Source organism: Planococcus citri, chromosome 3 (genome assembly GCF_950023065.1).
Source record: "Planococcus citri chromosome 3, ihPlaCitr1.1, whole genome shotgun sequence".
In the NCBI taxonomy this organism is placed as follows: Eukaryota; Metazoa; Arthropoda; class Insecta; order Hemiptera; family Pseudococcidae; genus Planococcus; species Planococcus citri.
The window spans coordinates 61,754,956-61,771,841 of NC_088679.1; the positions used below are offsets into that span (position 1 = coordinate 61,754,956).

At 34.4% G+C, this 16,886-nt stretch overlaps 1 protein-coding gene across 3 annotated transcripts in view; it reads right to left on the minus strand.

Annotated features, from left to right (window-relative positions):
- The window catches only part of LOC135841788 (uncharacterized), a 282,222-nt gene that overhangs the window by 8,584 nt on the left and 256,752 nt on the right, over positions 1-16,886 (minus strand). For 2 of the 3 annotated variants that reach the window (XM_065358975.1, XM_065358976.1), the window contains 2 exons: positions 8,430-9,293; positions 2,756-3,146 (listed from right to left, as the gene is read on the minus strand). In XM_065358975.1, coding sequence (XP_065215047.1) covers positions 2,756-3,146; positions 8,430-9,072 — 1,034 coding nt within the window. In that variant the 5' untranslated portion in view covers positions 9,073-9,293. The remainder of the gene's footprint in view (positions 1-2,755; positions 3,147-8,429; positions 9,294-16,886) is intronic. The other variant, XM_065358977.1, reaches the window with a different exon arrangement.

The window sequence follows — 16,886 nt, forward strand, 5'->3', positions numbered from 1 at the left end:
ACACACAAAACACATTTTTGAGTGTTTTTCAAGTTCTTAAAGATTACCCACTTGGAGAAAAAAATTGAAAAAAATTTCAATTTCAAATTTATATGTAGGTAGTACCTAGACCTACTCATGCACGTATATTCTTGGAAGAAAAAAATTTTGTGTGCTTGAATTAAGTTTGGAGATGTGGGCCTGTGGGGGTTTAAAATTTTCTTTTGTCAATATCTCTCCCCTGCGAGGTCAAAAATTGTTGAAAAAATTCCTGTGGCTAGACTCATGTCTTCTCTGGATATTTTAGGTGAATTCAACATTTTTTGTTCAAAACTCATTCAAGTATATGATTTTTTTTCTGAAAAAATAGTTTTTTTGCCACGGTTTTGTCAATGTTGGCAAATTTTTGTCAAAACTAGCATAAACAGAGTGTCATCTGTTCTGCAGCGATTCTCAGAAGTGCCATTGTTGGCAATTTTGTCATGTTTTCCATTTTAATCCAAGTTTCACCACTCTTTTGCCAATAATGTCAAAATATTGGCAAAAGCTAGGCAAAAGTATTGGCAAAATTATTCCATTTTCAATTTGCCAACCATTTGCCAAAAAAGTGACAAATGGCAATTTTAGAATTGCCATTGCGCTAATCGGGGAGAAAACCTGTAAAAATGAGAAAATTTCATCCTCCATGAAAAGTCATGGAAATGGCATAAACGTTGAAAAATTTCCATTCCAAAATCGAAGAATTTGATAAAATCATCTATGTATGCGTATATTGATCAAGAATTATGTAATATGGTGGATTTTATTTCATTTTTAAAGAAAAAAAATTCCTTCGCCTCTCGGAAATTTTTGTTATTATTATTTCTTCACACCAGGAGATGGTAATTCGCCCTCCCCCTCTTTCTGTTGATGCTGTAAGAAATCACTATTTTTTTCAAAATTGTAAGAAACTATATTTTTTTGCCAAAATTGGCAAAACCTCCTAATTTCTATCAAAAATATCGAGAAATACTCTGCTTTTTGCTTGAATATCCGAAAGGTATTGATTTTTCTTCAGGCGTCCAAGAAGTCCTGGTTTTTTGCCGAAGTCGTTGAAAAGAGTTCTCAGTTTTTATTAAAATTATCTGATAGTTACATTTATTTGTTCAAAAAGTCCCATTTTTTGTCAAAAAAAGTCTTTTTTTTCAAAATTACTCATGAAAAGTTCTGTTGTTTCCCATAATTGCCCTAAAGGTCTTGTTTTCTGTTGCCAAAACTGTCAGACAGGTTCATTTTTGCCACATTTGTCAAAAAGTCTTTGTTTTCTTTCTAAAATGTCATAAAAAACCTTGATTTCTGTTTAGATGATGAAAAAAAATCTTTTTTTTACCAAAATTGCCAACAGAGCTTTTATTTTTGCCAAAATTACCGAAAAGTCAACCTAATTTTTGTTCAAATTGTCAAAAAGGTCTCATTTTGGCCAAAAGAGTTTTGTTTTTTTGCTAAAATTGCCAAAAGAAGTGTTGTTTGACTGCAAAAATGTTCAAAAAAATTTCATTTATTTGCCAAAACTGCCAAAAAGTTTTTTTTTCTACCTCAAGTGCCATTCAAAGTCCTGTTTTGGGCCAAAATTTTGAGTTTTGTTTTTTCATTTCCTCAATAAACTTAAATTTTATATCTTATTTTTTTCACTTTTTTAAATTCTCTTCAAAAGAGGAAACATTTTAAGCCTCAAATAGTTCCGGCTTGAATAATTTCAAAGCCTTCTCTTCTCGCTATTTTGAGTTCAGTTGATATTTTTGAAGAGACTGGAAAATTTAAAAAATTGATCTAAATAACCTGTTGAAAAAAAAAAAAAAAAAAGTAGCCGCCATGTGGTTTTGAAGCACATTATTCTAAGAAACAAAAATATTCGGCCGCCAATTGAGCCAGTCTAAATTACGTTTTCGTTGTTATAAAGTAACTTTTTTTTTTCATCGTTGTGACGTTCAATTTTTAAATACGCGTAACTTAGAGTATGTAATTTCATTTTCGTCCATTTTTTACTTTAATTTGGTTGTATTGATGCATTTAAAAATACGTTCGTAGCATATTTACGAAGTTGAATCCCAACTAATAAAACGGAGAAGAGTTTGTACGTATGATATTTACTTTTCTATGTATAAGAAGCATAATTATGCTCTAGATATTTTCATATACGAGTAACTGTCAATTTGTCAAATAACTATGTACTAATCGACATTGTTTTGTTTTTTATTTCAGGTGAGTACAATTAATTTCTGTTGTAAGAATAAGGAAACTTGAGAAGGTAAGTCAACGATTGTTTATGATTTTTAATGTAGAATTTTCTTTGAAAATGTACATATTTCCATCACTTCTTCACATTGTGATTCAATTTCGGGTGAAATGTTGGTAGTGTCGTTGTATTTTCCGATAACTTGAAGTTTGATTTCGTTGCGTAGTAAATGAGCTCGTTTAAGCGAAACATTTTTTGTTCTGCCTTCGATGATTTGCCTGCAGTTATTTTTATACTATTGCGTGAAATGGGTTGCATATACTTTCGTTCGGAGGAAACGACGAAGAAGTTTTAAAATACGTACGTACCTATTCGTGTATATTTTGTTTGTCGCCCCGCTCCCACCTTGCTCACTTCACTCATTTCCTCCTTTACAATATTTTGCTCAAATATTATTCCATTTTTTGAAAATTTCCTCACCAAATATTATTGAAAGTGGAAGGTGAAATTTAAATTAAATAATCAATTTAAATACTAATGAGTATTATAAAACATGCTTACCGTAAAATACCGAGGAAGCATAATTTAAGGAACGATATAACGCAGTAACCTAATACGAATAATATATCTAGACTGGAACGTAACCACGTCAGTAGTCGTTTTTCGCATCCTGTCGTATAGAATACTTCGTCATCTCTGGAACACCTTATTCTGATGCCATCAGTTATTATAAAATCTGTAACCGATATCGATTCGGCTGTGGAGAATATTGGTGGCAGTGGAGGTACCGTTGTGCTCGAGGTTGTCGTCGTCGAAAATATTAGATTGCGACGAGCTTCCGGCGGTTTTAACGTCGTCACTTGTCTGACTGATAGACCTCCGCAGCAACTGGCTGGCAGCAAGGCGGTTGGTGACAGCAGATCTTCATCTGTTGACGACGAGGTAACTGTAACTTTAAATTTTAATCGAATTCTCTTAATAATACTCTTATATTTACTGGAATACAGCGCGCAGAGATGTAAGATTATTCAGTCAGACATTAAATACGATTGTGAAATATCAAATTTTAAAGTCTCGTAAAAAAAAATGCCATCATTTTAGAACAGTATTTTTTTCTCAGATTTCCATTTTTATTTTTAAAAACCAATTTCCAAATGAGTTAACCACAATTACAAACGCATATCACGTAAAAGTATAAATTGACTGTTCTTTTGCATCTCTCTGAGCACGGTACTCAACCAAAACCCTTTCATTTGACCTAAGAAATGGGTGCTTTTTTTCGTCAAGTCGTCGTTAGCTCGAAAGTATAATGCTAATACCGCGATGAACTGTTTTTAATTTTTATAAAAGTATCCCCCGATGGGATATTTCGACTCGTCAAGTTGTCAACCATTCAAAGAGATTGCCAGCTTGTAGGGAATAAATACGTTTGTTCTTTTTCCCTTCGCCACTATTCGAGTTTTTCAACAACGATTTCGATGTGCTATTATTAAAGAAATTAAAAGTAGCGAGCGTTTTTTTTTTGCAGCAGTTTTGTCTTGTTATCGAGCATAGCTCGTAATTAAAAGTGGTCGCAGATGTTGCAGCGGGATTTTATTTAAAAGTAATTCGAGGAAGTGGTAAGATGAATTCAAGGCAAGGGAGATGCTGGTGGAATTTCTTTCGTCTTCGTCTCGTTTTTTGGCGAGATCCGAGTCTTTTTATTATTTTGCAACGCTTGTATTGTACTCGTAAGAACACTTGTAAAATTATTTTCGTGGTTGTTGCCTTTCTTCGAGTGCAGAAATGTTTTTCTTTTGTAGGATTTCATGCGAGTGTCGGAATCGACTATTGTGGTCGATGTACGAGATGGTGTTTTGATAGTGTATTTGGATGGTTTGTTTTGTACACTTTTTCAGTATTCGTGGTCAAAATGATACCTATCGAACTTTCGTCTTATCTAATTCGCGTAAGGTGCATTGTTTTCAAGATCAAATGTGATGATTCTCGATTCAAAAAGCTTTCTAGGGTGGATCAATGAGGCATAGATAATATCATTTTCAAAGAGTAACTAATTTTTTGTACTGATCTCTACTTTTTTTTTTTTTTTTTTTTGATTGTTATTTGGAGACATTGATTTAATTTGAATCATGGATTTTTATTAAACATAACAATATCTAACGACCCGTACTATTGGCCTAGGAGTTTCCTCCTCCCTCCTTCCCACTCATTTGATCAATGATAGGTAATTGATAATATTTAGGGTTTTGTACTTTTCTCTGTCATTTTACTGGTTGAAGTCAGGATGAATTTGTGTGTCAAGATTCATTTCTGGAAAGCCTTGATTCATAAAAAAAGGACAGTGGCTGAGTGGGTAAATTTTGAGATATTTTATGATCACAGTTGATGTGACTGAAAATAGGTACCTATGCGCTGGAAATTTCAAATTACTCTTCTACGATTGCAGTATTTTCAACTTTTTAATAATTATGTACGTATTTTGAATTTTTTTGAATCCAGCATGATTTTTTTTCTTTTTTTTTTAGCTCTGCTGTACCACCCTTCCCACGGCTGAAAATATTTTTGTTCGAAAATTGTTTGAAGAAGCGTTAATACAGGGGTCGGCATAAGTTAGTATTCCTATTCGAAAACTGATGCGTTCTTTTTAACACCCTGTTGTGTGTAATGGGTAGATAGAAGGTCTTGTAGGTAGTGCGTTGTGTTCGTGGAAGTCCCACCAACACTTTGGTAATAATAGTTTTTTCCCCCGCTATGTCACTACAGAAAAAAAAAATCATTTTCATTTGAAAAAATTTTCGTTTGTGCAAATCGGAATACTAACTTATGCCGACCCCTGTATTTTCCCTTCAATTTTTTAGATTGGCAACTTTTCTATCAACTGTGTTTTTTTCTAGTTTTGCAGCATTAAAATGAGAACTCCGAATTTTGGACGAATTTCTGAAAATTCTAATTAAATTTGGTTCACTTATTTTGGGAAGAAACAAAACTTGATCAGATTGACATAAAATTTGCAGAGAGCCTGTAACGAGGTTACTTTTTCCATTATTGGTTCCTAAAAGTTGATATTATGTATTTTCTCTAATAAGGTTTCTAAGTGAAGTAACTTTTGTTTACTTTTTTCAATATTTTGACTCAAAATTTGAAGAAAAATTGCCAGAAAAGTTCAAAATTTGGAAAATGGCCACCTAAGGTACAAATTAAGCAGGATGTTGTTATACGTTTGAAAAATTACGATTTCCCGAAAACTACGTAATTCTTATTCTTGAAATTTGAAAATGTAAAAGCGATAAAATCAACTTCTCGCATCTACAATGACGTTGAACTTTTCGAATCATCAGTTTTTCAAAGCTTTTACCAAAGTGCCGAATCGCACTTCCATCCGTATAGTCCTGCACAGGAAGGGCTCTGGTCAGGACTACACGATTGTAAGTGTGGTTCAGCACTATGCCGATGCCAAAGAAATTGAAACTTTTTTTAGAAAGGCCACTTTGAAAGTCAACTCCTTATATTTTGTATATTCGGCATATCTGTTTCAGGCTTTTCGCCTCCCCCCCCCCCTTAAATGAGCCTTTTTTTTTACTCTGACGAAGGCAGGGAGGGACGAAAATTTAATTCACGAATAGTTGAAATTTTGTTCTCTTAAATGGAAAAAATGAATTATTTTGGGTACTTTTGACAGTTTTTGGTCACGTTTGGCTACTTTTTCTTACAGTTTTGTTACTTTTTGGCTGTTTTTCAAGTTGAAAAGTTTGAATAATTTTTTTCTTTCCTTAAAGTGAATTGGACTCTCTGAATTTAGTTTGTACTCCATTTTCCGCTATCTCGAGTACATTATTGAAGGTTTCAAGCCGTTCTGGAGATTTAAGTGAATTTTCGAATTCTGCAGTTGTTGTTGAGAAAAAAAAACACTGAAAGAAAGGTGTAAATGAAATTCAGGACCTATAAACTCGGATTCACCATTTTTGTGACCCTTTCGATCGATTTAGGTACGTACCCTATTGTCAAAATCTCTTAGTGCAGGTTGAAATTTAAAATTCCTTTTTGCAATTATTTTTTGAAAAAATATTGCATTATAAAATTACAAATTTGCATTGGCACGAAAAGATTTTGAAAATATTCGTCCAAATCGATCGATAGAATTACGAAGAAGGTAAATCCAGTAGGTGAATCCAATTTTGTAGGTCTGAATTCCATTTTCAGCTTACTTACAGCGTTTTTTCGACAACTGGAGATCCTGAAGTCCGTTTTGGAGGTTCCAGAACGGTTCGATACCATCACCAATCGACTTGAGAGGTCGCAAAACAGGGTACGAAACAAATTTGAACCTTGAATGTCAATTTGATCAGATTTTTAATGTATTTATTTTATTCATTTTTTTTTTTTTTTTTACAACTGAAGATCCTGAAATCCGTTGGAGGTTCCAGAACAGTTCGAAACCATAACCAATCGATTTGGGAGATCGGAAACAGGGTACGAAACAAATTGAGCCTTGATTGTCAATTTTATTAAATTTTGATATTTTTATAAGAAATGGACCAATGTGAGCCTCGAATGCCAATTTGATTGAATTTTGATTTTTTTCATGAGAAATTCACCAATTTGAACTTTGATTGTCAATTTGATTAAATTTTGATTTTTTTAAATGAGAAATGAACCAATTTGAGCCTTGAATGTCAATTTGATTAAATTTTAATTTTTTTTATAAGAAATGGACCAATGTGAGCCTCGAATGCCAATTTGATTGAATTTTGATTTTTTTTCATGAGAAAAAATACATCAATTTAAACCTGGATTGTCAATTTGATTAAATTTTGATTTTTTAAATGAGAAATGAACCAATTTGAGCCTCGAATTTCAATTTGATTAAATTTTGATTTTTTTTCATGAGAAATGAACCAATTTAAACCTTGAATGTCAATTTGATTAAATTTTGATTTTTTTCATAAGATATGGACCAATTTGTGAGCCTTGATGGTCAATTTGATTATTTTGATTTGTTCATAAGAAATGAGACTACATTAAATTTTTGGAAATTCGCAAAAAAATTGAAAAATGAATTTAAAAATGCTCAACTTCTAGACCAAAACTCAAAAATCCATCCTGGAATGAACGTAATTTTTCAAGAAATTGAAAAAATTTGATTTTTTCTACTATACGAGTATTTCTGGCCTTGTCGATGTTGTATTCGCATTCGTCGTTTTCACTAATTTGGAAAATTCACCCGTCATGTTGATGTATTCGGAGACGCTGTTTTTGTTTCATTTTATTTCGCCGACAGAATTCCATGCGAATAATCATAGTGATTTTTATTCTCAAAGAAGGTCGACATTTGTTGTGCATTTTTATAATATTTTTCTTTTGTTGTTAGCCTATTTTTTTTCCTCTCCGAGAGAAAGAAATTGCGGCGAAATCAACAATTTGCCGTTTTTCTGGCATTTAAATCCGAATAGAGTCGCGGCAGGGTGAGAAGGCGAAGAGTATAGTTTTGTACAGAGAGGCTGAATGAAAGGTAGCATGGTGTAAGTTGTATGTTGTTTTTGAGCCCTTGACGCTTGTTTTTCTTGTCTTTTTTTTTTGTGTGTGTATGCTACGCTACGTCGCCTTATATGTAGTACGAGTCTCAGCATACGAATACTGCCGTTTGTAACACACCCTTGTGAAATGGCTTTTTCGGTGTAAGGAAGATATGGCGAGTGTTTAGTTTGACGTTTTGTATGTGTTACGAAGCGTGAAAAATGTTGTGTTCTTAATCATTGTTGCGTAGTAGTATAGTATGTTGGTAAAAGGCTGCAAGGTCTTTTGGACATGAAAAAGCATTCGACTAATACCTGAGAATGGCGTCGTTCGGCTTCGAAAGGCGGAAAATTTACACGACGAGTGACGTGCTATGTTGTATAGGTAAAGAGCCAAAGGTATCCTTAAAGCTAACTCTCTGGTACACAGGCGACAAAAAAGTCTATGTGTTGTAATTAAAAGGAGACGAGGACGGGTTGCGAGCTGGACGAGGCATTAATTAGCTCGACTATGTAGAGGTAGACTTGTCGCCTGGCTGTATACTAAAATTATATCTTTGAGAGAGATACGACCCTGGTTTATTTATGAGAGAGCTATATACGACACGACGACTGTGACTGTGATGTTTTTTGGGGTACGTTGCCGATGATTATTGTCAAGGTAGACTAATTAGAAATTGGCGTAGGTAGGTCTAGGTATACATAACGAAGGTGATACTTACCCCAATTAACGAAGGAATAATTTTGATAAAAATCTTTGTAGTTTTCGACTCCGCAACATTGATCGTTACGTTGCACCATGTCCCATAATTCGGTGAACTCGCTGTCCGAACCGTATTGCGCGCGAAATCGATTCTTGAGCACGGGACGCACTTGCGTAACGATATATTCGAAATGGTGTACCCAAAATAGGCCCAGTAACACGTCGCCGATTAATAGTAACAGTAATAAGCACCAATAAACGTTTAGGAGACGCTCGTTTAGATTTCTAGCACCTAAGCAGCCGACCAATTGTAGGAAACCGCTTTGCATAATGAGCGCGAAATAAGCGTATAGTAAACTGGGATGGGTGAGGTTGAAGTCCGGTATAAGGGTTCGGCGCGGATCGGCCACGATTACTTTACAAGCGACGATTATGAAACCGATTACGCAAACAAATAGGACGGCATTGCACGTATAAATCCAAATACGATAATAACGCATAGCCCTGGTAGGCGACGAGTAATTCATTCGAAATTTCAACGGATGGGCCGGATATTGCGGTTGTGCGTAATAACTGGCTGAAGAAGTGGCTGTCGTCGTTGTAGTGGCTGTGGTGGCGGCGGTTCTTCTCAAATGTCGTCGGATAAGCATCACTGTCATCATTGGTGGCCTCGCTGATGGGTGTGATGAGTGTTGGTTGCGGGCACGCCAAGTGAAGACGCTTCGCCGCGTTCGCCCAGCCTTCCGTTGTGGTGTTCACGTGGTTTTAACCCAGAGTGCAGAAAGAGAAAGATGATGGGAGATGGTCGAGATGGCCAGAGAGTAGAGGCCGATGAGCAAAAATCAGCACTTTATCGTTTCCGAGATGATGACGATCGGGTAACCTGTAATCATGAAAACAGAGGTAACGAGCTATATAGTCAAAGATGTATCATTATAGGATGTACGAAATATTATGTACATAGTACAGATTTCCGTTATAGTATGTATACTACGTATACCAGAATCATCAAATTATAAGGGTCGAAATGACCATATCATAATATAATAAATATGCAAGGGATGTAGTTGTATATGCTAAGTATATACTCATATACCCTGGCTATCTGGCTATATCGATGAAATGATAATCTTGGTGTTATTACACGAGACCAATACTGTGTAAGGCAACTTCATCTTCGTATGGTCAAATATGCCTATACGGATTAACCGAATAACTGAGTAGTAAAGGATCAGCTTATTTGCTTAATGAGTTAAATTAATGACACCCAGTCTGTTACAAGCGTCGTTGATGTCCCTGTAGCGTATACTTAGCGTATTATCGCGTGAATACGTAATTACATATGTACGTATAGTGTGTGTTGAGTGTCACCGACCACAACCGTGTCTCCTATCCCAAGTATAAAGTTATTGGAAAAGTTTTCGGTGGTGAATGTTTTACAAAATACCCTACATCTCGAAAGATCGGAGAGAAATTTCACCCCACATGGAACATTATATGATATTGGAAAAGAAATGAGTATATTTTCTGTACAAATTTGATTTCAAATACACCCATTGGCTGGATGAGAAGAAAAGTGTGGCAGGATTTGACCAAATTCAATGGAAATGTTATTTTTGAGCTGAAACTCTCTTGAGAAATTTTTTTAGCTCTGGAGGTGCCCGTGTAGAAGCAATATATAGTATGACACAAAAGTCGTGCTCGGTGATTTTTTTTTCAAGTGGAAAGAGCTAGCGAGATAAATGAAGTGGCGTTGAGTAGAGAGAGAAATAAGGGCTTTCAAAAGTGATCTGGAAAATTTCAGACCCATACACAGGATGTCCACAAATTGGTCAAAAAATTCGAACTGGTTTTCATTAGCGCAATGTATTCTACACACTAAGGCGACAAAAACGTGATATGAATTTTTTGAAACCGGTTCAATAATTTACAACCAGTTAACAAAAAATACCTCGAAATTGTAGGTAGAAGAAAAGGTCGAAACAAAAGTCGTAGAGTGTGAAAATAACTGGTTGCAAATTGATGAACCGGTTTCACCCATCGACCTTTTAGTTAACCTAGACAACTACTCTGATGCAAACTAAGGCCACTGGTTTTGTCGTCAACTCTGTGGATTTCAAATTAGAAACAAACGCATCTGCGCATGTCTCAGGAATTGATGCTTGTGAACAGTAAACGGAAACACCAGCAGCACCCCCACTTCCATCACTAATCCACGGACAGCAAAATAACCATTGATTTTTTACGTATACAGATAGCCCGTTCAAATGGATCCAAACATAACAGTTAAATAGTTATGCATCCGACTACTAGACATCGCTGCGATGTCCATTGGTACTTTTTCATCATTCTAAACATAAGATTTCTTTTAAACGTTCTCTTTTTAGCGTTTTCATCATTAGGAATTACAACAATAGCAATATGCATCCGAGAATGAATACATAATGCATCCAGGGTATTTTTTTTAAAACAACATTCAGAAGAGTACATCTCGAACGACAGCGACTTGAATGGTTAGGAGAGAGCATGACGGGGGGGTGCGGAGCTGCGGACAATAGAGAGTACCTGTTGTTCGATGTGGTTAAGAATTTGTCCCATCTGTCTGTTCAGTTTACACTTTCTTCTAATTTTTGGCCTTTCATTTTGGAAAAGAGATATAAATATAGGAGTAGGTACCTATCTGAGCGAAGTGAAGACATAGGCTTTCAAAAATTTGTGTTTCAAAAAGTAAAAAACTATATAGGTAATTATGTGAGAAATTTTTTGGCTTCAAAATTAGAATGTGAATGAAAGGGTTTTTTCAGAAATTTCAAAAGAGAAAAAAAGCAAGCAAGCAATGCTATAAGTATCGAAAATTCGTATTTTCAGAATAAAAAAACTATATTTATTGTTTGAGGATATTACGTTGTTCCTTCACGATTTTAGACCTTGAATGAATGTTTCTTTTAAAAATTTATTTGAAAAGGAAAAACGAATGGGCCCAAACGAAGCGAGGGTGAATACTTTCGAAAATTCGTATATTGAGAATTAAAAAACAATGTTTTGTATTCAAAACTTCATTTTCTCAAAATTCAATACTTGTTAATTTGAATTATCGATTTTTAGAAATTTCAATTAAATTCATAAATTTGTCAACTTCAACATTTGACAATTTTTTTTCAAAAATTAGGTCAATTTTTAAACTTTCTTCTCAACATTTGACAATTTTTCAAAATTTTGGCAAAACTTCATCAAAATCATAAAATTTGATTTTTGATGTAAATTTTTAAAATTTTTTGCATAAATGTCACCGCAGACATCTTTTGGAGAAGTGAAAAATGGCAGGCGTGGGGAGGGGGGATGAAAGCTATTGGAATTTTTTATTTCATCGTGAAATAACCATAACCAACTTTGGGTCACACTAGTTCAAGAAAAAAGTTTGAGAAGTTGAAATTGAAGGATTAACACTAACAAGGGATGTATCCATAACTGGAAGAACGTAATTTTGAACCCGTTAAAGCTACATTGAAGAAGCATTCCAAAATATACCACACCACCACTCAAAATTTCAAGGGCTGAAATGCATTTTTCGATTTTTGATGAATTTTTGAAAATTAAAGGGCTTGATCAAAATAGAAGAAATCAAATTACCCGAGAGAGCTGAATTTTAAGGTACCAGTGCCTATACCCTAATGGTATGGCCTGCCTAATCGATTAGAAACAGTTTTGAACTTCTTAAAGGAGTTACTGGAGTTTCCAACAAATCTTTGAAAAACTAGAAATTGCATATTATATTATAACTAAACTTCAGAATACGAAGATGGAAAGCTGAAATTCGCGTACATTTTTTTCACTTCAAAATTTTAAAATTCAAAATAATGACTTATAGTTTTCTTTTAATTCAAATTCGAAAAACAAAATCGAAGATGCCCGAGCGAAGCGAGGGCGAAGGCTTTTGAAAATTAGTATTTTGATAAGTAAAAAACAATGTTTTTTATCCAAAAACTTCATTTTCTTGTGAAGTAGAGGCAGAAGCTTTTAAAAATTTACGTAATTTCAACATCTCTACCTACTTCAGCAAAATTTCCAACCTATTGAATTTTCTTTAATTTTCATATTATCAAATTCAGAATGATGTTTAAATTCATGAATTTGCCGACTACAACATTTGAAGTTAAAAAAAAAATTCAGCCAATTCTTGAACTTTCTTCTCAACATTTGGACAATTTTTCAAAATTTTTGCAAAACTTCGTCAAAATCATGAAATTTGAGGATTTTTATAGAGAATTTTTCAAATTTTTTGGAAAAATTAACCGCAGTTGTCGAAATTAAAAGATTTACCGATTTTTGTAGTCAATAATTCTTCAATTTTTTCGGAATATTTTACCCAAACGTATTGTGATCAATTTTTGAAAAATTGTCGACATTTTGACTAGTTTTTGAGTGGGTAGTGGCCCTCCCTCACCTCTCCCCACGGTAGTTTTGTCTCTTGATTCTGGAGGCTCCAGCGACTTTTGGAAAATCCAGTAATCAATACCATCTATTTTTTGTTCAGCACTTTTATATGTAACCTAATTGAAAATTTGGAAAATTCGAATTTCCAAAATGCTGCTGGAGTGCTGGAGCCTTCAAAACTGTTCAAAAGCACAGCACCACCATTCCACCCAGCAATTTACATACAATTACGGTATAATGTAAATTTCAGCTTTCCTTCTTCATAATGTTAGAATTTATAGACATTTAGAATTTCAAAACTTTGCTAGAGGCTCCAGAACTGCTCGAATCGGCTCGAAGCCGCTTCCAGTTGGTTCGACGAGTCATACGAGTAAATAATATATTAGGTCAATTTCAGCTTTCTAGGTTAATTTGGTGAATTTTGTTGTTATTTTTTTAATTTTCAGTCCAAATTTGATTTTCAAAAATTCACCAAAAATCAAAAAATGCACTCTCGTACCTGGAATTTTTGGTGCCGGTATTTTTACACAAAATTCGTCAGTTCCTGAGTCGGAATTGCATCTCCCTTGCAAGACTTGATTGTTAACATAAGTGTTTTACAAATTAGGTTACTAATTTCTGTGTAAGATGATAACAGTAAAACGAAAGAGATCTTCTGCCTTTTGTATTTTTCCCACCTCTGGAGAACAATGTTCTGTACTCTGTAGCATCGTCGACCCTGCATTTACTACACCCTCATCTCCTACCCATGGCACGCAATGTATTCGCAATGGTCTATTCATTTAGGTATAGGTACATCGTTTTTGTCTACTCGCTACACTTAAACACCACACGGCAGTCACCACTACAGAGAATATCTTTACACATTCACACACTCACACAAATTCACTTTTTCAAAAACGCCATCTTTCGCACTAGATCTGAAGTATGCTGCATCCGAAGATTGTTCTGTTGGATGCAGCGACTGTAGCGCGGCAATGTGGTCGGATGCATAAGGGCTGTTCGTTTTAAAACCATTACATGGACCATTGATTTTTAACGTATACAGATAATCCGTATAATGGTTTTAAAACGAACAGCTCGTATGGATCCGACCACATTGCCGCGCTACAGTCGCTGGATCCGACAGAACAACGTTCGGATGCAGCGTACTTCATTTCTAGTGTGAAAGATGGCGCTTATGAGGAAGTGAATTTGTATGAGTGTGTAAACGTGTAATACTATTCTTTGTAGTGGTGTCTGGTGATGTTCTATATCGTGTATGTGTAGCGAGCTGGCAAAATATAATGCGAATGAATAGACCATTGAATACTATGGTGAAGGCTATGAGGGTGTAAAATGCCAAAAGAAAAGGACATTGATCTCCGCACTCCGGAGGAGAAAAGGCAGACGATCTTTTTCAATTCGTCATTTATCATGGTTCCAATTACATTTCACTGTCTACTCTGTCATATGTATAGGTTAGTCTTACAAGAAAGGTACAATCCCGACCAAGAAACTGATGTAATTTTTTTTGGACCAGACAAAGCTAGCTCTAAAAAACATGCAAAAATATCGTCACCGAAAATTCAAGGTGCTGAAGTTCATTTTTCAATTCTTGGTAAATTTTTGAATATGAAATTTGAGCTGAAAATGAAAAAATAAAAACAAAATCGTCAAAACGACCGGAAGTGAGTTCGAGCCGTTTTGAGCAGTTCTGGAGCATCTAACGAATCTGAAATTCAAAATTTCACACTGTACCCTCTAATTGTAAATTGCTGTCGACGGGGTGGGGGGGGGTGCTTTCAAACCGTTTTGGAGGCTGCAGCAGCATTCTAGAAATTCGAATTTTTCAAATTTTCTCTCAGCCTACGTACAAAATTGCTGGACAATAAAAATAGTATGATTTTGAAGTACCTAGGTGACTGATCGTGCCAATGTTGGAAATTACAGTGCGTAATCAGTCAAGTGGAGACAAACAAGCACCAAATCGAGCGTAAGTGGTGTTCAAGTTTATTTGGGCATAACACATTACATTGCGTATTACTTCCTGTGGGGGGGAGGGGGGTGGACCAAAACCCACTCAAAGAGTAGTTAAAAAGTTGGTAACTTTTCCTAAATTGTTCAGAGTTTCTTCATAATTGTCAAATTTTACGTTTGGGTAAAATACCTATTTTTCGAAAAAATTGAAGAATAATTGTATTATTGTCTATGCAAGAATAGGTAAATCTTATCAATTTGACAACTGCGGTGAAATTTTTCCAAAAAATTTGAAAAAACTGTTGACAAAGTTGACCAAAATTTTAAAAAATTGTCCAAAGGCCGAGGAAAAAGATTAAAAATTGATTAAATTTTTAAAAAAATCGTAAAATGAAGTCTGCAAATTTATGAATTTGAAAAGCTGAATTTTATAATTTGAAAATGAAAGGAATAGGAAACTGGAAAATTTGGTTGGTTGGAAATATTACTGAAGTAGGCAAAGCAGCTGAAATTAGGCCTATATAAATTTTCAAAAGCTTCTGCCTCCACTTCGTTCAGTCTCGTTTGTTTATCTTATGTATTCTAAATTGAAATTTCTATAAATCCATCATTCAAATTAAAAAATATTGAATTTCGAGAACATGGAGTTTTTGGATTTCAAAAAAGTCGTTGTTTTTTACTTCTCAAAATACAAATTTCCAAGCGCATTCGCCCTCGCTTCGCAGTTCGCTCGGGTCTTTTCACTTTTCATTTTCGAATTCGAAATTTAAAAAAAATCTTATCAAAGTTGGTTATGGTTAAAATTTTATCTACATATGATACGAGTATATAAAATTCCAACAGCTTTCATTTTGCCTTCTGCCCTCCATTGAGCCATATGAACAGTCTTTCTTCCTCAAGAAAAGCACAATGAATTTTACCTTATCTTTGCTTCAGACAAATCTATTTTCGGACTCTTGAAAAAAATTATTAATGACTTTATAAACGTAAAATCGGCTGCAGATTTTGTTGTTTTAAACATTTAAGTACCTACATATCTTTCAGGCACATTTTATTTGTTTAGGACAGGTAATAAAAAAGAAAAGGCACATTTTAGAAATTTATTTACTGACTGAATTAATCAACTAACTGACTTAGCATAAATCATTCACGAGGATGGTCAATTTTGAATTTTGGCGATTCTCCAAAAATTTACAAATCAATTTCTGCAGCTGAAATTTTAATTATGTGTGTTTCAAACCATGCTCTTTACAAAACTTTCAGTCTAAATCAAATCGAATGTGAATACCTGGAAAAGAGAGGTTCCCTTTCAAGTTGAATACAGTACCTACGCGCATTGTTTGTTTTGTTGACATCCTGAAGACTATATTCTTCTCACTCTAAGACTCGACAACGTCCTAATAAGATTAATTATGTTAAAAATTCACTGTCAATGCTATTTTGCAAATATTTTTTGCCGAACCTTATTTTACTTCAATATCCCCTACTTATAAATCTTTCAATGATATTGTTAGTACCTAACGGGGTAGTTGACCCAGATGTATCAATTGTCTGGTAGTTTTCTTTTTTTGCTTGATGTGACGTTTATTCTTAAACAATACGATTTCGTCATTCTAAACTATATAGCTTTAAAGAATAAAATCCATTAATAAGATAGGTATGCGACAAGCAGTACTTGGAAACTCAATTTTAAAAAGGTGAAATGCGGTCATATTTTTTAAAAAAGGAAAGCCGCTATTATTTGTACATACATAAATACGATCTTCCAGGAAAAGTTCATCACTCAGGTGAACATGTACCTTATTTGTGGACAATAGTTTTTATAAAAGGAAGAAAACAATAATATCGTTTTGCGAGCAAACATAATGCATTTCTTTTCAGCAACAGTCAACGAAAAAGTTCTTGAACTTCTCAATAAGGCCTTTAGAAAAAGTGATTTTTTTGCATGGATACCTCAATTATGTAAATGTATAAATAACAGCTCGCTTCTCAGGTTCTTCTCATTCCTTTTTCAATTTTCGTCCGCGTAACTTATTCAAATGGTTTTCTTAAAAATGCGAATTTTGTGAAATGTCTGGTAATA